Source organism: Heterodontus francisci, chromosome 18, assembly GCF_036365525.1.
Source record: "Heterodontus francisci isolate sHetFra1 chromosome 18, sHetFra1.hap1, whole genome shotgun sequence".
Lineage (NCBI taxonomy): Eukaryota > Metazoa > Chordata > Chondrichthyes > Heterodontiformes > Heterodontidae > Heterodontus > Heterodontus francisci.
In genome coordinates this window covers 520,508-542,927 of record NC_090388.1, presented here as the reverse complement: position 1 = coordinate 542,927, position 22,420 = coordinate 520,508, and the positions used below count along the sequence as shown (strand labels likewise).

Below are 22,420 nucleotides of genomic sequence, written 5' to 3'. Positions count from 1 at the left end.
GGTTGATGTAGACTATGTAGTTAAAGAGGAGGAAGGCGAAATACTAGATAGGATAAGCATAATGAGAGAGGAAATACTTGAGGGTCTGACCTTCTTGAAAGTGGATAAATCGCCAGGGCCGGATGGATTGCATCCAGGTTGTTAAAGGAAGCCAGGGAGGAAACAGCGAATGCGCTGAGGATCGTCTTCAAATCCTCACTAGATACAGGTGTGGTACCAGATGATTGGAGGTCTGCAAACCTCCATTGATTAAAAAGGGTGCAAGGGTTAGGCCAAATAATTATAGGACAATCAGTCTGACCTCTGGTGGATAAATTGTTAGAATCACTTCTGAAGGACAGGATAAACTGCCACTTGGGCTTGGATTAATCAGGTATGGTCTGCATGGATTTGTTAGGGGAAGGTCATGTCGTCTTCAAAAAACTCAATTAAGTTACTAACAGGGAGGATTGATGAGGGTTGTGCAGTGGATGTGGTCCACATGGAATTTGATAAGGTTCCGTTTGGCAGACTGGTCAGTAAAATGAAAGCCCAAGGGATACAGGGGAATATGACAGGTTGGATCCAGAACTGGCTCAACGACAAGGAAACAAAGGGTAGTCGATGGATGTTTTTGCGAATGGAAAGCTGTTTCCAGTGGCATTCCACAGGGCTCAGTGTTGGGTCCCTTGCAGTTTGTGGTATATATTAATGATTTGGGCTTGAATATGGGAGGCATGATTGGGAAATTTGCAGATGAGACAAAAATTGGCTGTGTAGTTTAAAGTGGAGGATAGCCATAGATTCCAGAATGATATCGATGGTTTGGTTGAGCGGACAGAAAAGTGGCAAATGGAATTCAGTCCAGAGAAGTGTGAGGTAATGCATTTGGGGAGGGCAAATAAAGCGAGGGAATACACAATAAACGGGAGGATATTGAGAGGGGCAGAAGTGAGATACCTTGGAGTGCATGTCCACAGGTCCCTGAAGGTGGCAGGACGGGTAGATAGTGGTGAAGAAGGCATATGGGCTGCTTTCCTTTATTGGCCGAGGTGTAGAATACAAAAGCAGGGACGTGACGCTGCAACTGTATAAAACACTGGTTAAGCCACAGCTGGAGTATTGCATACAGTTCTGGTCACCACATTACAGAAAGGACATAATTGCTCTGGAGAGAATACAGAAGAGATTTACAAGAATGTTGCCAGGACTTTAAAGTTGCAGCCACAAGGAAAGATTGGATCGGCTAGGATTGTTTTCCCTGGAATTGAGGAGGCTGAGGGGAGACTTAATTGAAGTGTACAAAATTGAGGGGCATAAATAGATCGGACAGGAAGGGCCTGGTTTCCCCTGACGGGGAGGTCAGTTACTAGGGGACACAAATTTAAGGTGATTGGTCAAAGGATTAGAGAGGCGATGAGGAAAAAAACGTTTTCACTCAGAGGGTGGTGGGTGTCTGAAATTCACTGACAGGATCAGTGGTGGAGGCAGCAACCCTCAATTCTTTTAAAAGGTACCTGGACATGTACCTGAGGTGCTGTAACCTGCAAGGCTATGGACCAGGTGCTGGAAAGTGGGATTAGATTGGGAAGCTAGTTTTTTCGGCCGGCATGGATGCGTTGGGCTGAATGGCCTCCTTCTCTGCCATAATTGTTCTATGGCTCTACAAAGTTGTTTGGTAGTACAGAACTTGAGTATTGCTGAAAACAGACATTTTGTCAAAGCTTTTCGTCTTTCACTCATCAGGACAATTTGCAAGAATGCCAACGTAAGGGAAAGCAACAAATTTATACTAGCGAAGAGAGTGCTGATTGGTTGACAGATGGGCTCTGATTTTGTAGAGATGTTGCCATGGAGAATGCACCAGTTTATGGTGACTGACAGTTAATTGTCAGCTTTGTTTGAAATTTAAAGCGGGCAGCTTGACTCTGGTCAAGGCATTGGTTCATGCCTCAGGGCAATCCAACTCTAGCTACCTGATTTAGATTTCAAACAAAGCTTGGTATTCACCATAAACTGATGCATTCTCCATGGCAACGCCTCTACCAATCAATCAGCACACTCTTCTCATAGTATAAATTTGTTGGTATTCTTATGACTTGTCCTGATGAGTGCAAGACTGAAAGCTTTGACAAAATGTCTTTAACTTTGTATTTGAGTAATGCTGATATTGAAGAGATGCACAAGAACTAGTAATTTGAGGTGCATATTTTGAGGTTGCCTGGCAGAATATCATTCAAGATTCGAGGTTGAGTTGGAATGTAGAAATGAGAGAATGTGACTCTTCTGGGGGGGGGGGGGGGCGTGAAGGAGAGGAAATATTGTCAAAACTGTGCTGAGCTGATAACTTGATGGTTCAGACTGATGCAGATACCAGGTGCAACAGATCAAAAGCTGGGACTGCAGTATTCGATCTGCTGCAAGGTGTCAAGGAGGAATGCACTCTTCAATGCCAGCTAGAATAAATTTAGTTACTTAACTGTCCAGGATAAAAGTCTGTATGTTCAAGTAGCAGTTAAAGAGGAGAAATTGGAGATTCTCAGGCCATCTCGGTTAGTTGACCGTGCAATGCCGAACAAGGTGGAATTAGTTTGTTTGTTGTGCAATAGGCACCCGAGTTGACAAGGCCCCAGCAGTGAAGAGAACAATACAGTTTTAGGAATGAAAATGGTATAGGAAAACTGCTTTGTTACTGGGATAATGGGTGATTATGGGTAGATGGATAAAGGAGTTTAAATTCATTTAGGTTATCAGGAAACTTGCTCATGATGGCCTGATAGTGGAAAAGCTGATTACTGATGAGCATCAAAGCTTCCAAAATTGTGATTTGTCAGTAGGGAAGGCAGAGTTTGCAGTTTTAAAATTCAACTTTGTCAAGAATATTGTCGTCCAGCTTAGATGAGTGAGTATAGAATTTAATGAGGTATTGGTCGCAGGTGATTGAAGTCTGATTTGAAGCAGCTACAGTTTACTGTGTGAATAGTAAACTATGCATATCCATCTATTAGATTAGACATTGGAGTTAAAAGTGTAAGTAAATTTGGAAGGTTTTTTGTTGTTGTATGGGATGAGAGTGTCACTGGCTAGGTCAGCATTTATTGCCCATCCTTAATTACCCTTGAAGGTGGTGGTGAGTTGGCTTCTTGAACTGCAGCAGCCCATGTGGTCTAAGGTTTCAGGATTTTGACCCAATGACCGTGAAGGAAAAGCAATATACTTCCAAGTCAGGATGATGCATGACTTGGGGAACTTGTATGTGGTGGCCCCATGCACCTGCTACCGTTGTTCTTCTAGGTGGTGGAAGTTGTGGGTTTGGAAGGTGCTGCTGAAGGAGGCTTGGTGAGCTACTGTCGAGTATCTTTTAGATAGTACAAACTGCTGCCACTGGTGCTAGTGATGGAGGGAGTGAATGTTTTTAAGGTATTTAATCAGGTGCAAATCAAGTAGGCTGCATTTCCCTGGGTGGTGGTGAGCATCTTGTGTTGGAGCTGCACTCATTCAGACAAGTGAGTAGTATTCCATCTCACTCCTGACTTGCCTTGTAAATGGTGGACAGGCTTTGGGGAGTCAGGTGAGTTACTTGCCATAGTATTTATGTGGCTGGTGCGGTTAAATTTCTCAACAGTAACCCTGAGGATATTGGTTGGGGATTCAACGATGATAATGTTGAATGTCAAGGGGAAATAGTTGTATTCGCTCTTGTTGGAGGTGGTTATTGCCTGTGTTATGACCTCTGAGATCGTTAATGTGAAATTGAGTTTTGAACACCCAGGTCAATTTAAAGAATTACATAACAATATTTCAGGTTTTAAGACTAAACTAAAAAAACTCCCCAATTAACTGAATAGTACTTTGTAACTGGCTGATACCCCAAGTTACAATGAAAGTTTACTTGTCTTTGGAATTCTCTACCCCAGAGGGCGGTGGGGGCTTCAGTTCAGAGGTAAGTTAGGTTTCTTGCAGTTTTAAATGGATATACTAACACTGAGAAGAGCTGTAGCTAGCTTAAACTGGTTTCTGAGCTGTAGCAGAGCTCTAACAGCTGACACAGCATTGCTTTCAGAATAAATTCAGGGGACTCTGCTACTTGTCTGCATTTGAGTGCTGCTGGAGGGCACAGTGTTAAGGGAGTTTGGTAATTGAGGGAGTTCGGTAAGGAGGGGAACATAAATTAATAAAATAAATTTGAGTGCACAGTGTAAAGTGAGAGTATGGTATGTGAAGGAGGGGCTCTTTTTTTTCAGCCTCCAGTAAATTCCTGTCTTGGTACAGGGGAAGAAGTTGATTGCTGAGTAACTGGTAAGTTTGTTAATTTACTTCTCATTGTAATAGGTTTTTAAAGTTACGGTATGGCAGGTCAGCCTGGCCAAGTGGAATGTACGTCCTGTGGTATGTGGGAAGTCATGGACACACCACGTGCCCTAAACGAACACATCTGCAGAAAGTGTCACTAGCTGCAGAAGTTTGAACTCTGCGTGTTTCGGAAGTCGAGCGGCGGCTGGAGTCACCGTGCATCCGCGAGGCAGAGGGCTATGTGGATAGCACGTTTAAGGAGATGGTCACACCACAGGTTAGAAGCATGCAAGCAGAGAGGGGGAATGGGTGACCGACCCCCCCCCAACCCCATCTACCACTCCCCAGGCAGTCTGAGAACCAGGCAGGCAGTGCAGGAGTCCCCTGAGTCTGTCGTGCTTGCTAATTGGTTTTCCATTTTGGATGCTGGTGAGAGCGATGGTTCTTCGGGAGAGTGCAGCCAGAGCAAAGTCTGTGGCACCACGGGTGGCTCAGCTGCACAGGAGGGGAGGAAGAAAAGTGGAAGAGCAATAGCGATAGGGGATTCGATAGTCAGGGATCAGACAAGTGTTTCTGCGGCAGTAAACGTGACTCCAGATTGGTGTTGGCTCCCTAGTGTCGGGGTCAAGGATGTCAGAGTGGTTGCAGGGCATCCTCCTGGGGGAGGGTGCACAGCCAGAGGTCCTGGTCCACATTGGTACCAGTGATATAGGTAGGAAGAGGGTTGAGGTCATGAAAGAAGATTTTAGGGAGCTGGAAGGAAATTTAAAAAGCAGAACCTCCAAAGCCATAATCTCAAGATTACTCCCAGCGCCCCGTGGTAGTGAGCATAAGAATAGGAGAATTGATTGATCATGTGGCTGGAGAATTGGTGTAGGAGGGAGGGCATCAGAATTGAGGCATTGGGACTGGTTCTGAGGCAGGTGGGACCTGTGTAAGATGGACAGCTACACCTTAATGGGATTGGAACGAATAACCTTGCAGGGAGATTTGCTAGTGCTATTGGGGAGGGTTTAAACTAGCTTGTCAGGGGGATGGGAACCTGAGGGGTTGCTCAAACTGGAAGGAAGTGAAGCTGGTAACAGGAGGTAGAAAAGTAGCAAGTGACATTAGAGGCAGGCGAAACTAAGGCAAACATCAACTAGGCTTAGAATGCATAATGTCAAGATGACAAGGTTAAGGGCTCTCTACCTGAATGCAAGCAGCATTCGCAACAAAGTAGATGATTTAAAGGCCCTAATAGAGGTAAATGGGTATGATCTAATTGCCATAACGAAAGCGTGATTGCAGTGTGACTAAGATTGGGAACTGAATATTCAAGGATACTGGACATTTAGGAAGGACAAGCAAGAAGGAAAAGGAGGTGGTGTTATGTTGATAAGCGATGGGATCAGTTTATTAGTAAGGGAGGATGTCTGATCGGAAGAACAAAATGTGGAATCTGTTTGGGTGGAGCCAAGAAACAGCAAGGGGCAGCAAACATTGGTAGGAGTTGTAGGCCACCAAACAGTAATGGTAGTGTGGGACATGGTATTAATTAGGAGATTAGAGAAATATGTGACATGGGTAATCCAGTAATCACGGGTGACTTCAATCTGCATGTAGACTGGGTAAACCTAATGAGCACTAAAGCTGCAGAGGACGAGTTTCTGGAGTGTGTTCGACACTAGAGCAGTGTGTTGAGGAACCGACTAGAGAACAGGCTATTTTAGATCTAGTATTACGAATGAGAAAGGGCTAATTACTCGTGTTGTAAAAGACCTTTTAGGGATGAGTGACCATGCTAGAATTTTAAATTGAAAGTGAGGTAGTTCAATCAGAAGCCAGGGTGTTAACTTTGAACAAAGGAAATTATGAAGATATGAGGGGCAAATTGGCTGAGGTGGATTGGGAAAATACAGTAAAAGGTATGACAGTACATAGGCAATGGATAGTATTTAAAGAAATATTACATAGTTTACAGCAACTATACATTCCTTCAAGGCACAAAAACCCCAAAAGTAAAGGCAGTCAACCGTGGATAGTAAAGGAAGTTAAGGATTGTATAAGATTAAAAGAAAAGGCTTTTAAAGTTGCCAGAAATAGTAGTAAACCTGAGGATTTTAGAATGCAGCAAAGGAGGACCAAGAAACTGATAAAGGGAGACTGGAATATGAATATAAGCTCGCAAAAAATATAAAAACGGACTGTAAGAGCTTCTACAGGTATGTAAAAAGGAACTGTTTGACGAAGACAAATGTGGGCCCATTGCAGCCAGTCAGGAGAATTTATAATGGGGAATAGAGAAATGGCAGGGAAGCAAAATTATTACTTCGTTCTCCTTGGCATCAGGTGACAGGACTGTATCTCCAACGCAGACGTCCTCGAGGTGGCCAACATCCCCACAATATACACCCTACTGAGCCAGCAGTGCTTGAGATGGCTCGGCCATGTGAGCCGCGTGGAAGATGGCAAGATCCCCAAGGACACATTGTACAGCGAGCTCGTCACTGGTATCAGAGCTACTGGCCGACCATGTCTCCGCTTTAAAGACGTCTGCAAACCCGACATGAAGTCCTGTGACATTGATCACAAGTCGTGGGAGTCAGTTGCCAGTGATCGCCAGAGCTGGCAGGCAGCCATAAAGGTGGGGCTAAAGAGTGGCGAGTCAAAGAGACTTAGCAGTTGGCAGGAAAAAAGACAGAAGCGCAAGGAGAGAGCCAACTGTGTAACAGCCCCGACAACCAACTTTTTATCTGAAGCGCCTGTGGAAGAGTCTGTCACTCTAGAATTGGCCTTTATAGCCACTCCCAGGCGCTGTTTCACAAACCACTGACCACCTCTAGGCACTTATCCATTGTCTCTCGAGACAAGGAGGCCAAAGATAAAGACTGACTATAACTAAGGTTGTAGATAAGGCTTTAAACTAAATAGTGGGGGGGAGGGTTCAATTGAAAGGAAGTGTTAGAAGTCGAAAAGTAACGAGAGAGCAGAGGTGCAGGATAGTGAAGGAGCATACATTAATCAGAGTGACAGGAAGGGACAGAGAATACAAGCACAGGAGTACAGCAGAAATTGGAACCAGAGTAGGCAAAAATGGTAAAAAGTCAAAGCTTAAGGCTCTTGTTACAAATGCTACGGCATTCAGATAAAGATAGATGAGCTGACGGCACAGATAGCTATCAAATCATATTCATTTATTTCTATCACTGAGACGTGGTTGCAGGATGACCAGGACTGGAATCTTAATGTTCAAGGATATTCGACGTTCCGGAAGAATAGGCAGAAAGGAAAAGGAGGTGGGGTAGCTTTGTTACTAAAGGAAGGCATCAGTGCAGTTGTGAGTAATGATATAGGTGTAATAGATCGTGATGTGGAATCAGTTTGGGTAGAAATAAAGAATAGCATGGGGCGGCGCAGTGGTTAGCACCGCAGCCTCACAGCTCCAGGGACCCGGGTTCGATTCTGGGTACTGCCTGTGTGGAGTTTGCAAGTTCTCCCTGTGACCGTGTGGGTTTTCCCCGGGTGCTCCGGTTTCCACCCACAGCCAAAGACTTGCAGGTGATAGGTAAATTGGCCGTTGTAAATTGCCCCTAGTGTAGGTAGGGAATATGGGATTACTGTAGGGTTAGTATAAATGGGTGATTGTTGGTCGGCACAGACTCGGTGGGCCGAAGGGCCTGTTTCAGTGCTGTATCTCTAAATAAAAAAAATAAATAAAAAAAGCAATCGTGGATGGGAGTGGTCAATAGGCCCCCGAAGAATTGCCTCTCTGCAGGACAAGATATTAATCAGGAAATAATGGAGGTGTGTAAGAAGGGCACTGCAATTATAGGTGATTTTAATCTGCTTATAGACTGGACAAGTCAAATTGGCAAGGGTAGCATAGAAGACGAATTTGTAGAGTACCTCAGGGATTGTTACTTAGAGCAATACGTTGCAGAACCTACCAGTGAACAGGCTATTTTAGATTTGGTATTGTGTAATGAGGTAGGATTAATAAGAGATCTCGTAGTTAAGGATCCTTTAGGGGGAAGCGATCATAACATGATAGAATTTCAAATTCAGTTTGAGGGTGAGCAACTTGGGTCTCAAACCAGTGTCTTCAACTTAAACAAGGGCAATTACAGAGCTATGAAGAAAGAGTTATCTAAAGCGGGCTGGGAAGATAGACTACAGGGGAAGTCAGTAGATGAGCAATGACAGACTTTTAAGCAGATATTTCATAACACTCAGCAAACATTTATTCCAGTTAGAAGGAAGGACTCGAAGAGAACAATGAACCACCCGTGGATAACAAAGGAAGTTAAGGAGAGTATGACAATGCGGCAAAAATGAGTGGTAGGCTAGAGGATTGGGACTTTTTTGGAAACCAGCAGTGGATGACTATAAAACTAATAGAGGGAGAAAATTGATTGAGAGTAAATTGGCAAGAAATATAAAAATAGTAAGAGCTTCTATGGGTATAATAAAAGGAAGAGAGTAGCTAAAGTAAGTATGGGACCTTAGAGGATGAGACTGGGGAATTGGGAACAGGGAAATGGCAGTTAATTTAAACCAATATTTTGCATTGGCCTTCACGGCGGAGGACACTATAAACATCCCAACAATAATAGATGAGCAAGGTGTAAATGGGAGGGAGGAAGTTGTAACAATCTCTATTGTGAGGGAAAAGGGACTGGGCAAACTGATGGGACTAAAGGCAGACAAGTCGCCAGGACCTGATGGCCTGCATCCAAAGGTTTTAAAAGAAGTGGCTGCAGAGATAGTGGAGGCATTGATCATAATATACCAAAACTCACTGCATTCCGGTAGGGTACCAGCGGATTGGAAAACCGCTAATGTGGCACCCTTATTCAAGAAAGGAGGGAGACAGAAAGCAGGAAACTAAAGACCAGTTAGCTTAACATGTCATTGGGAAAATGCTGGAGTCCATTATTAAGGAAGAAATAGCAAGACATTTAGAAAAACATAATGCAATCAAACAGAGTCAACATGGTTTTATGAAGGGGAAATCCTGTTTGACAAATTTGTTCGGGTTTTTTGAGGATATAACCAGCAGAGTGGATAAAGGGGAACCGGTAGATGTTGTGTATTTGGTTTTTCAGAAGGCGTTTGATAAGGTGCCACATAAAAGGTTATTGCACAAAATAAGAGCTCAGGGTATTGGGGATAATGTGTTGGCATGGATTGAGGACTGGTGAACACACAGAAGGCAGCGAGTCGGTATCAATGGGTCTTTTTCAGGTTGGAAAGACGTAATTAGTGGAGTGCCACAAGGATCGGTCCTGGGGCCTCAGTTATTTACTATTAATGACTTGGAGGAAGAGACAGAGTGTAGTGTATCCAAATTTGCTGACGATACAATAATAGGTGGAAAGGCATGTGATGAGGACACCAAATCTGCAAAGAGATATAGGTAGGTTAAGTGAATGGTCAAAAACTTGGCAGATGGTGTTCAATGTGGGAAAGTGTGAGGTAATCCACTTTGGTCGGAAGAATAAAAAGGCAGATTATTATTTAGATGGAGACTATAAAATACTGCAGTACAGAGGGATCTGGGTGTTCTTGTGCATGAAACACAAAAGGTTAACATGCAGGTGCAGCAAGTAATTAGGAAGGCAAATGGAATTTTGGCCTTTATTACTAGGGGGTTAGAGTTTAAAAATAGGGAAGTCTTGGTACAACTGTACAGGGTGTTGGTGAGGCCACACCTGGAGTACTGCATACAGTTTTGGTCCCCGTATTTTTAAAGAAGGATATACTAGCATTGGAGGCAGTTCAGAAAAGGTTCACTTGGCTGATTCCTGGGATGAAGGGGTTGTCTCATCAAGAATGGCTAAACAGGTTAGGTCTTTATTCATTGGAGTTTAGAAGAATGAGAGGTGATCTTATTGAAATATACAAGATCCTAAGGGGGCTTGACAGGGTAGATGTTGAGAATATGTTTCCACTGGTGGGGGAATCTCGAACTAAGGGACGTAGTTACAGAATAAGGGGGCACACATTTAAAACTGAGATGCGAAGGAATTTCTTCTCTCTGAGGGTGGTGGATCTCTGGAATTCTCTACCTCAGAGATATGTGGAGGCTAGGTCACTAAATGTATTTAAGGAGGAGGTAGATTTTTGAAATCTCGGAGTCGAGGTTAGGCGGAGCAGGTCCGAAAAGAGGAGTTGAGGCCTGGGACAGATCAGCCATGATCTTATGGAATGGCGGGGCAGACTTGAGGGGCTGAATGGCCTACTCCTGCTCCTATTTCTTGTGTTCTTATGTTAGCCTTACATCAGTCATTGAGAAAATACTAGAATCCATTCTAAAGTATGTGATAAATGGATACTTGAATAATAATGATCTGATTGGGAATAGTCAACATGGATTTATGAATGGGAAATCATGTTTGACGAACCTGTTGGAGTTTTCTTTGAGGATGTTACTAACAGAATTGATGAGGGGAGTCGGTGGACGTGGTATACTTGAATTTTCAAAGGCTTTTGATAAAGTTCCCCACAGGAGATTGGTTAGCAAAATTAAAGCACATAGGATAGGAGGTAATATACTGGCATGGATTAAGGATTGGTTAACAGGCAGAAAACAGAGTAGGAATAAATGCGTCATTCTCGCGTTTGTAGGTTGTGACCAGTGGGGTACTGCAGAGATCAGTGCTTGGGCCCCAGCTGTTCTCCATAATTATCAGTGATTTGGATGTAGGGACCAAATGTAATATTTCCAAGTTTGCGGATGACACAAAGGTGGGAATGTGTGTGGTGAGGAAGATGCAAAGCAGCTTCAAGGGGATTTGGACAGGCTAAGTGAGTGGGCAAGAACATGGCAGATGGGATAGAATGTGGAAAAATTAGGTTATCCACTTTTGGTAGGAGGAATAGATGTGCAGAGTATTTCTTAAATGGTAAGAGGTTAGAAAGTGTAGATGTACAAAGGGACCTGGGTGTCCTTGTCAATATGTCACTGAAAGCTAACATGCAGGTGCAGCAAGCAATTAGGAAGGCTAATGGTATGTTAGCCTTTATCGCTGGACGATTTGACTACAGGAGTAGTGAAGTCTTGGTTAGACTGCAGTTGGAGTACTGTGTGCAGTTTTGGTCCCCTTACCTTAGGAAGGATATTATTGCCATAGAGGGAGGGCAATGAAGATTGACAAGACTTGTTCCTGGGATGGCGGAACTGTCCTCGAGAGATTGGGGGAACTGGGCCTATATTCTTGAGAGTTTCAAAGAAAGAGAGGTGATCTCATTGAAACCCACAAAATACTTAAAGGGATAGACAGGGTAGATGTAGGTAAGATGTCCCCCCTGGTTGGGGAGTCTAGAACCAGGGGACACAATTTTAAAATAAGGGGGAAGCCACTTAGGAGTGTTACGACCAGGTGAGAAAGAGGTCTGGGGTTCCCTTTCAACCTTCACCTGGTCTTACTGTAATAGGATTTTAAATAGTGTTTTTAGTTCCCCCTTGGTGAATCCTTGTTCACCGCTTTCCAATTATAAGGCCAAGAAACGAGCACAAACAGGCTTTCTTAGGTTTAAAGGAGAAAGGTAAAATTTTATTAAACTTAAACTCTAATTTGGTTGCCTGTGGATGCACAATGTGGCCACCACTAGCATGCATATGCAATACACATATGCAAATAGAGACAGAAAAGAGCAGAAGAAAAATTAAAGTGGAAAGGTTTGAGGCAATATCTGAATAGGTGTTACTCTTCAAGCTCACTGTAGAGTCCTTGATTGTAGGTGGATCTTGCTTTTCATTGGGGCCCTGTATTACTCTTAAACCTTGTTCACTGTAGGAAACTTTTCTCTCTTGGGGTTCATGTGTCTTCAGTGGGATTTTGGAGTTTATTTTATTTAGAGATACAGCACTGAAACAGGCCCTTCGGCCCACCGAGTCTGTGCCGACCAACAACCACCCATTTATGCTAATCCTACATTAATCCCATATTCCCAACCACATTCCCACCATTCTCCTACCACCTACCTACGCTAGGGGCAATTTGCAACGGCCAATTTACCTATCAACCTGCAAGTCTTTGGCTGTGGGAGGAAACCGGAGCACCCAGCGAAAACCCACGCGGTCACAGGGAGAACTTGCAAACTCCGCACAGGCAGTACCCAGAATTGAACCCGGGTCCCTGGAGCTGTGAGGCTGCAGTGCTAACCACTGCGGCACTGTGCCCCCGAGTTCTGTGAGAAAGATGGGAGCAGACAGGGGAGGCTGTGGCAAGCCAGCTAGGAGAGATTTTTTTCAATCCAGGAGCAAAGAGCTTTCTGCCCAAACTCAGTTCAAACTCTCATTCAGAAAAAAATCCAGACTGCCAAGCAGGTTACTCATGTGACTAACTGGTTTGACTCCGTCTGGTTGTGGATTGTATTGGAGCAGGCGATAGCTCATTTGTCTATGAACACTGTCTGTTAATATGCAAACATGTCTTTCCAGCCAGGGGCCTGGTAACCCCTTGTAACAGGCTTTCTCTTCCCAGCAACAATTTGAAATTTAATGTCCATGTGGCGAAATTAATGTGCCTCACTCTTGGCAGGTGGGGGCCTGCATGATGCGTCAGATGAGGGAAATTTTTTTACTCTGTGTTGTGAATCTTTGGAATTCTCTACCCCAGAGGGATGTGGAGGCTGTCATTGAGTATGTTTAAAGCAGCGATTGACAGATTTCTAAATGCCAATGACATAAGGGGATATGGGGATAGTGTGGGGGGAAAAAGGCATTGAAGTGGATGATCAGCCATGATCATATTGAATGTTGGAGCAGGCTCGATGGGCTGAATGGCCTCCTACTGCTGCTATGTTCCTATGTCATTGGGTATGTTCAAGACAGAGATTGTTAGATTTGTAGATATTAAAGGCATCAAGGGATCTTGGGATAGTGTAGGAAAATGCTGTTGAGGAAGAAGATCTGCCATGATCTGGTTGATTGGCAGAGCCGGCTCGAGGGGCCTAATGGCTTACTCCTCCTATTTCCAATGTTCCTATTAAAAATACTTAAACTTCACACCACAGTACATAGTCTTTTTTGATGGCGCAATCCTTTTGTGGTTAAAAGTCCCAAACGCTTCCCAGTTGCAATGGGTTAGATCTCCCGAACTATTTCAAAAGTCAGTGTTCCTCTTCACTCACTTTGAGCACTTCCGGCCTGGACGTCTGTGAATAACTCATATTTTCCTGGTGGTCCTGCTGGTCTTCTACTTCTCCGCAAGCTTCAATTTTCAAAAACAGGTTCAAGTATTTGCAGCATTTTTACTGTAACAGGCTTCCAAGAGTGTGTGCGTGTGTGTGCGTGTGTGTGCGTGTGTGTGCGTGTGTGTGCGTGTGTGTGCGTGTGTGTGCGTGTGTGTGCGTGTGTGTGCGTGTGTGTGCGTGTGTGTGCGTGTGTGTGCGTGTGTGTGCGTGTGTGTGCGTGTTCCCCCACTACCACCACCATCTGCTGCTGTCTTTATTTCTTCCAGCCTGTTGTGAAGTTGCTGACTTCACTTCTTCCAGCCTTCCTTGAGGCCACAACTGTTGTTTTATGCTCTTACAGCCTGTTTGCCTTCAGAAAGTCTGTTAAAATTATTTTGACTCCGAAGTCCGTAGCTTCTTGTATTGTTCCAAAAATGCACTCATAAAATCTATTTCACAAAGCCGCTTGGGCCTTTCCATTGTTGCCAGGTGCTAAAAGGTTGCCTGGTACGTTTACATCTTCCGAATTCCTGTCTCCTGGTTTATTGACCCAAAAGTTTGGGAGGATGAAATCCATTAATCTTCAGGTATTAGTCCTGCAATCTCTAGCTCAGAAGAAAGTCTTTGATTTGTGTTCTTTGTTGTCTTGGTAACCTTTTGCAGAGTGGTGAGGTCACCTGACCTTCGGGACTCCATCTTGAACTTTTAAAAATCACAATCTTTAAAACATTATGTTACGAGGTCCAGCATTCATAAACATGCCACTTTTGTGGCATGTATGTTACATGGGTTGCTCTGATTGGGGGAAGGCATGTGCGTGAGTGCCTTCCCTCTGTGCTTAATTGTCTAGCTTCTATACTCTGGCTACAGACCAAATTTGTTACATGTGAGAAATGGTGCTTGGCCAGGCAGCTTATTTTTGTGGTGCAGCACCCTGGTGCATTAATGCATGGAACATGGGAACTGGATTAGGCTGTTCTGCCACTGGGCAGCCATGATACTCTGACGTTTTGCTAGTGGACAGTGAATTATTGAAGTGCTGTACATTCAGCAAGGGGTTATTGGGGGATGGGGTGGGGGTGGGGTGAAAATTTAAGATTGGTTTCAGAAAGCAATGTTGGGGGTTGTGAAATGACAAGACTGTGCCTGCTCGTTTGGCACCTCGTCTACGCCACCTTCATTCACTCCCTCTGCCACCGATGCACAGTGGCAACAGTGTACCATCTACAAGATGCATTGCAGCAACTCACCAAGGTTCCTTTGACAGCACCTTCCAAACCTGCGACCTCTACCATCAAGAGAGACAAGGGAAGCTGTTGCACGGGAACACCACCACCTGCAAGTTCCCCTCCAAGCCGCACACCATCCTGACTTGGAACTATATTGCCATTTCATTTGCTGTCGCTGGGTCAAAATCCTGGAACTCCCTTCCTAACAGCACTGTGTACACTCGAAGGACTGCAGTTCAAGAAGGCCGCTCACCCCCACATTCTCAGATAATTAGGGATGGGTAATAAATGCTGGCTAGCGATGCCCACGTCCCATGAATGAATATTTAAAAAAAAAAAGTTATTATAGATTAAGTTCTGCAAGAAGGTGACGTATTTTAATTTGTTCTCCATGCAAATGGTCTCCATTTTTTCCCATCCTGTCCCACATCCACTTTCATTTGCTTCAATTTTGTAATGTATTTGCATGTCAAATGATTCAGGAATGTGAGCATTTTGATGCAGTAGTTCACGACTTAGTTTATTATTTCTGGTTTCAGACATTAAGGGTATGTTCCAAAAGAATGTAATTATGATGCCCTCCAGTTGTAGAAAATATTACTGCAATAGTTAAGATTTTAGCTAATTGGCAAATGTCTACCTGCTTGCATGTGACACTACCTCACTGTCCCACTTGTATTGGGCTATTTTATAGTTTGGTTTTGTACAGCAACCATTAATTGGCATATACCTGGCATCATGCTGTAACTGCAAAAAGCTAGAATAATACCTTATTTCCTTTAAGAGGCATTTAATGGGTGTTAAATATTCTAGTTTGTAACTCTCGGTGTCTATTGAAGTTGTTTTAACTTTGTTATAGTTACTTCTGGAATTTAATTTCCTGTTAAACATAATGGAAGATTTTTCAAAGTACATTATGTAATTCTGTGACTTCCTTTTTTAAAACTACATTAAAATTTTTTGCCTCCCCAGGTATTTCTCATCTGTAAGAAGATGGCAGACCTTAACAAGTAAGTGTCTGACAACAGAATGTAGTTTAGAATCAGTCATTTACAGCCTTTTTTTAATGTTCTGTGGCACTGACCATTGTTAATAGATGTATTAAAGAAGGGCAAGTTTGAGAATCCCACATGGGGAAGCAAATGTTAAATATTTTCTTTGCTGGCTTCAATGATTCAGCTTAAGTGAGCTATGTAATTCCCAAGTGTCAAAAGAAAATCTGATATCGCCAAGTATAAATTTCAAAGACTTTACTTATAAAATTTGAAACCTGCTTTGATAGACTGAATGATGCGGTTGCTTAACAAACTTTCGTAAATGAAATACTTGTCCTTGGAGCAGAGCGGGTGGGGAGAATCTGTTAGAGGTATACAATGTTATGACCGGTTTAGATAAGGAAGACAAAAGCTGTTCCCATTAGACTAGATTTTAGATTAGATTAGAGATACAGCACTGAAACAGGCCCTTCGGCCCACCGAGTCTGTGCCGAACATCAACCACCCATTTATACTAATCCTACACTAATCCCATATTCCTACCAAACACCCCCCCTGTCCCTATATTTCCCGACCACCTACCTATACTCGTGACAATTTATAATGGCCAATTTACCTATCAACCTGCAAGTCTTTTGGCTTGTGGGAGGAAACCGGAGCACCCGGAGAAAACCCACGCAGACACAGGGAGAACTTGCAAACTCCACACAGGCAGTACCCAGAATCAAACCCGGGTCCCTGGAGCTGTGAGGCTGCGGTGCTAACTACTGCGCCACTGTGCTAGGGGACATACATTTTGGGCAAGAGATACAGGGGGGGATGCGAGGAAGAATTTTTTATGCAGTGAGCGGTAATGACTTGGAACTCGCTGCCTATGAGGGTAGTGGAAACGGAGATGATTGATTTCAAAAAGAAATTGGATGGCCATTTCAGGGAAATATACTTGCAGGGCGACAGGGACTGGATTCCTTTAGAGAGCCAGCATGGACTTGATGGGCGAATGACCTCCTTCTGTGTCGTTAAGACTCCAACTTTGGTCCTGACGTTGAGTTTATTTATCGACAAATTTTGTAGATGGAAATTTTTGTGCAATGTCACTTGAGATGCAAATATGTCATGTTGGAAATTGTGTAATGCACCAGCTGTGCCTTTTTTGCATTTCTCATGCAATTCTTTTCCTGTAAGGAATCCTGAATAATTTCCTGCTTTTATTTTTTAATTACTCAGCTTGTATACCTATTTGGAAAGAGGCTGGGTTTGTTCAGAATATCTGCTAAAATCAGGCTTCAAGTTGTCAGTGCAAATTGAACTTTCTTTCAAATAGTTCCCTGGCCTTTTAACTCCAACCACTGAGGGAGATTTCTCGCACAAATGACTTTCTGCTTAAGGCTATTTACCAATGGTAATGGGGACATTTCTAATTGACTAATTGGATTTGAGAATTCAGTCGTTCAAGCTACTCTTGCTGAACTTCAAGTACATTTGGAGGTTTAATCTGGTACAGAAGATTTGAATTCTTTAATGGTTCTGGCAATGTAAAGTTTGTGCTGCAGAACAAAATGCATTTCACTCAGTAACAACACTCTCCTGTTCAGTTTTAATTTGAGCTTTAGATGGCTGCTTGCATCTTTGGTATCTACAGGCTTCAATTGCAACCTTCATCTGCAAATAAGGTTATGACCTTGGTTGGAAGATCAGTCTTAAGAATTGAACAAAGAACAGTACAGCACAGGAACAGGCCATTCGGCCCTCCAAGCCTGCGCCGATCTTGATGCCTGCCTAAACTAAAACCTTCTGCACTTCCGGGGACCGTATCCCTCTAATCCCATCCTTTTCATGTATTTGTCAAGATGCCTCTTAAACGTCATTATCGTACCTGCTTCCACCACCTCCCCCGGCAGCAAGTTCCAGGCACTCACAACCCTCTGTGTAAAGGACTTGCCTCGCACATCCCCTCTAAACTTTGCCCCTCTCACCTTTAAACCTATGTCCCCTAGTAACTGACTCTTCCACCCTCGGACAAAGCTTCTGACTATCCACTCTGTCCATGCCGCTCATAACTTTGTAAACCTCTATCATGTCGCACCTCCACCTCCGTCGTTCAAGTGAAAACAATCCGAGTTTATCCAACCTCTCCTCATAGCTAATGCCCTCCAGACCAGGCAACATCCTGGTAAACCTCTTCTGTACCCTCTCCAAAGCCTCCACGTCCTGGTAGTGTGGCGACCAGAATTGCACGCAATATTCTAAGTGTGGCCTAACTAAGGTTCTGTACAGCTGCAGCATGACTTGCCAATTTTTATACTCTATGCCCCGACCGATGAAGGCAAGTATGCCGTATGCCTTCTTGACCACCTTATCCACCTGCGTTGCCACTTTCAGTGACCTGTGGACCTGGACGCCCAGATCTCTCTGCCTGTCAATACTGCTAAGGGTTCTGCCATTTACTGGATACTTCCCACCTGCATTAGATCTTCCAAAATGCATTACCTCACATTTGTCCGGATTAAACTCCATCTGCCATTTCTCCGCCCAAGTCTCCAACCGATCTATATCCTGCTGTATCCTCTAACAATCCTCATCGCTATCCGCAACTCCACCAACCTTTGTGTCGTCCGCAAACTTACTAATCAGACCAGCTACATTTTCCTCCAAATCATTTATATATGCTCCAAACAGCAAAGGTCCCAGCACTGATCCCTGCGGAACACCACTAGTCACATACCTCCATTCAGAAAAGCACCCTTCCACTGCTACCCTCTGTCTTCTATGACAGAGCCAGTTCTGTATCCATCTTGCCAGCTCACCTCTGATCCCGTGTGACTTCACCTTTTGTACCAGTCTGCCATGAGGGACCTTGTCAAAGGCTTTACTGAAGTCCATATAGATAACATCCACTGCCCTTCCTTCATCAATCATCTTCGTCACTTCCTCAAAAAACTCAATCAAATTAGTGAGACATGACCTCCCCTTCACAAAACCATGCTGCCTCTCGCTAATAAGTTCGTTTGTTTCCAAATCAGAGTAAATTCTATCCCGAAGAATCCTACCACTGATGCAAGGCTCGCCGGCCTATAATTTCCTAGTTTATCCTTGCTACCCTTCTTAAACAAAGGAACAACACTGGCTATTCTCCAGTCCTCTGGGACCTCACCTGTTGTATTCTAGGGTAGATCCCATCAGGCCTTGGGGACTTATCTACCTTAATGCTTTGCAAGGCACCCAACACCACCACCTTTTTGATAATGAGATGACTGAGACTATCTACACTCCCTTCCCTAGGCTCATCATCCACCAAGTCTTTCTCTTTAAATACTGATGCAAAGTACTCATTTAGTACCTCGCCCATTTCCTCTGGCTCCACACATAGATTCCCTTCTCTGTCCTTGAGCGGGCCAACCCTTTCCCTCGTTACCCTCTTGCTCTTTATATATGTTTAAAAAGCCTTGGGATTATCCTTAATCCTGTTTGCCAATGACTTTTCATGACCCCTTTTAGCCCTCCTGACTCCTTGCTTAAGTTCCTTTCTACTGTCTTTATATTCCTCAAGGGATTCGTCTGTTCCTAGCCTTCCAGCCCTTACGAATGCTTTCTTTTTCTTTTTGACTAGGCTCACAATATCCCGTGTTATCCAAGCTTCCTGAAACTTGTCAAACTTATCCTTCTTCCTCACAGGAACATGCTGGTCCTGGATTCTAATCAACTGACATTTGAAAGACTCCCACATGTCAGATGTTGATTTACCCTCAAACAGCTGCCCCCAATCTAAATTCTTCAGTTCCTGCCTAATATTGTTATAATTAGCCTTCCCCCAATTTAGCACCTTCACCCGAGGACTATTCTTATCCTTATCCACAAGTACCTTAAAACTTATGGAATTATGGTCACTGTTCCCGAAATGCTCCCCTACTGAAACTTTACCACCTGGCCGGGCTCATTCCCCAATACCAGGTCCAGTATGGCCCCATCCCTAGTTGGACTATCTACATATTGTTTCAAGAAGCCCTCCTGGATGCTCTTTGCAAATTCTGCCCCATCTAAGCCCCTAGCACTGAGTCCCAGTCAATATAGGGGAAGTTAAAATCACCCACCACTACAACCCTGTTGCCTTGACATCCTTCCAAAATCTGTCTGCATATCTGCTCCTCTACCTTCCGCTGGCTGTTGGGAGGCCTGTAGAAAACCCCCAACATCGTGACTGCACCCTTCCTATTCCTGAGCTCCACCCATATTGCCTCGCTGCATGACCCCTCTGAGGTGTCCTCCCGCAGTACAGCTATGATATTCTCCTTAACAAGTAATGCAACTCCCCCACCCCTTTTACATCCCCCTCTATCCCGCCTGAAGCTTCTAAATCCTGGAACATTTAGCTGCCAATCCTGTCCTTCCCTCAACTAAGTCTCTGTAATAACAACAACATCATAGTTCCAAGTACTAATCCAAGCTCTAAGTTCATCTGCCTCACTTGTTCTATTACCTGTTATACTTCTCGCATTGAAACAAATGCACTTCAGACCACCAGTCCCACTGTGCTGCCTGCTCTTCCTCTTAGTCTTACTGGCCTTATTTACTAGTTCCCCCTCATTTATTTCATTTGCTGTCCTACTGCTCTGGTTCCCACCCCCGCCACACTAGTTTAAACCCTCCCGAGTGACGCTAGCAAACCTCGCAGCCAGGATATTTGTGCCCCTCCAGTTTAGATGCAACCCGTCCTCCTTGTACAGGTCCCATCTGTCCCTGAAGAGATCCCAATGGTCCAGATATCTGAAACCCTTGCTTCTACACCAGCTGTTTAGCCACATGTTTAGCTGCACTATCACCCTATTTCTAGCCTCACTGGCACGAGGCACAGGGAGTAATCCCGAGATTACAACCCTGGAGGTCCTGCCTTTTAACTTTCTACCTAACTCCCTAAACTCCCCCTGCAGGACCTCGTCACTCTTTCTTCCTTTGTCATTGGTACCGATGTGTACCACAACTTCTGACTGTTCACCCTCCCCCTTCAGAATGCCCCCTGTCTGTTCAGAGACATCCTTGACCCTGGCACCAGGGAGGCAACATACCATCCTGGTGTCTCTTTCACGTCCACAGAAGCGCCTATCTGTGCCCGACTATAGAGTCCCCTATAACTATTGCTCTTCGCTTTGTCCCTCCCTGCTGAACAACAGTGCCAGCCATGGTGCCACTGCTCTGGCTGCTGCTGTTTTCCCCTGATAGGCCATCCCCCCCCAACAGTATCCAAAACCTGATTGCTTGCAGGTTTTTTTGCATTTGGGAGCATTGGGGTCATGGTTTTTACAAGACTTTATAGGACAGGAGCTGTGGACCAGCTGATCTTTCTTATCCATCTGTTCTGTATGTTTCCAATGGCTGTTTTGATGACTTTTCCATTTCTATCTTTTGGATTGCATTTTATTTATTATCAGTAGATTGATAAACTCAAATTGTTTTCTCTGCTTTAAACAAGTGCAGTTGTAGGCTCCCTTAAAAGATTTTTCTTTGAAAATAGTATTGTTTCTTGCACCTTGGTGTTCTACTTTGGTAGAACTGGTCATGTAGAATTTTTGGCACTGGTGAGTGCACTTGCTGTTTTCGAGCTCTATTGCAAATATGATCTTTCCCAGTCTTCATCAGTAAATGTAGTTTCTTGATTTGAAGAAAACTGAGTGTGAAGCCTGATCCGAAAGTGGTGGAGGAGCATATTGACACATCTGTTCTTGGAAGGATGACCTGCTAAGTTTGAGTAAAGACCCAACTAGATCTACTTGAAACATTTTGCGAGGTCCAGACTAGACAGACAGATTGATTTCTCTTCGGATAGTAAAAGAAGGGGATTTTCAGGGCTCTATTTGGAGCAAAGGAGATTGAGGGGAGATTTAATAGAGGGGTACAAGATTGACAAGTTTAGATAAGGTAAACAAGATGAGCTGTTCTCGTTAGCTGGTTGTACAAGGACTGGGGGACACAGATTTATGGTTTTGGGCAAGGGATGTGAGGAAGTAATGACCTGGTATTCACTTCCTATGCAGCTGGTGGAAGAGGAGACAATGAATGATTGAGAATCTAACCATTACCCCTTGATGTTCAATGGCATTGCCATCACTGAATCCCCCACTATCAACATCCTGAGGGTTACCGTTGACCAGAAACTGAATTGGACCAGCCACATAAATACTGTGGCTACAAGAGCACGTCAGAGGCTAGGAATTCTGTGGCCAATAACCTACCACCTATCTCGCCAATGCCTGTCCACTATCTACAAGGCACAAGTCTGGAGTGTGATGGAATACTTTCCACTTTCCTGGATTGGTGCAGCTCCAACACTCAAGAAGCTAGACACCATCCAGGACAAAGCAGCTCGCTTGATTGGCACCCCATCCACCATCTTCAACATTCACACCCTCCACCACTGATGCACGTGGCAGCGGTGTGTACCATCTTCAAAATCTACCATCTACTGCAGCAACTCACCAAGGCTCCTTCAACAGCATCTGCTAAATCTGCGACCTTTACCACCTAGAAGGACCAGGGTAGCAGACTCATGGGAACACCACCTGCAAGTTCCCCTCCAAGCCCCACACCATCTTGACTTGGAACTATATAGCCATTCCTTCACTCATGCTGGGTCAAAATCCTGAAACTCCATTCCTAACAGCACTGTTAGTGTACTTGCACCCCAAGGACTGCAGCGGTTCAAGAAGGCAGCTCGCCACCACCTTCTCGAGGGCAATTGGGGATGGGCAATAAATGCTTGCCTAGCCA

The 22,420-nt window shown here is 44.2% G+C and overlaps 1 protein-coding gene across 4 annotated transcripts in view; it reads left to right on the top strand.

Moving 5' to 3' along the window:
• Positions 1-22,420, top strand: part of nap1l1 (nucleosome assembly protein 1-like 1) — a 173,195-nt gene that overhangs the window by 13,556 nt on the left and 137,219 nt on the right. For all 4 annotated transcript variants that reach the window (XM_068050081.1, XM_068050078.1, XM_068050080.1 and 1 more), the window contains exon 2: positions 15,636-15,673. In XM_068050081.1, coding sequence (XP_067906182.1) covers positions 15,657-15,673 — 17 coding nt within the window. In that variant the 5' untranslated portion in view covers positions 15,636-15,656. The remainder of the gene's footprint in view (positions 1-15,635; positions 15,674-22,420) is intronic.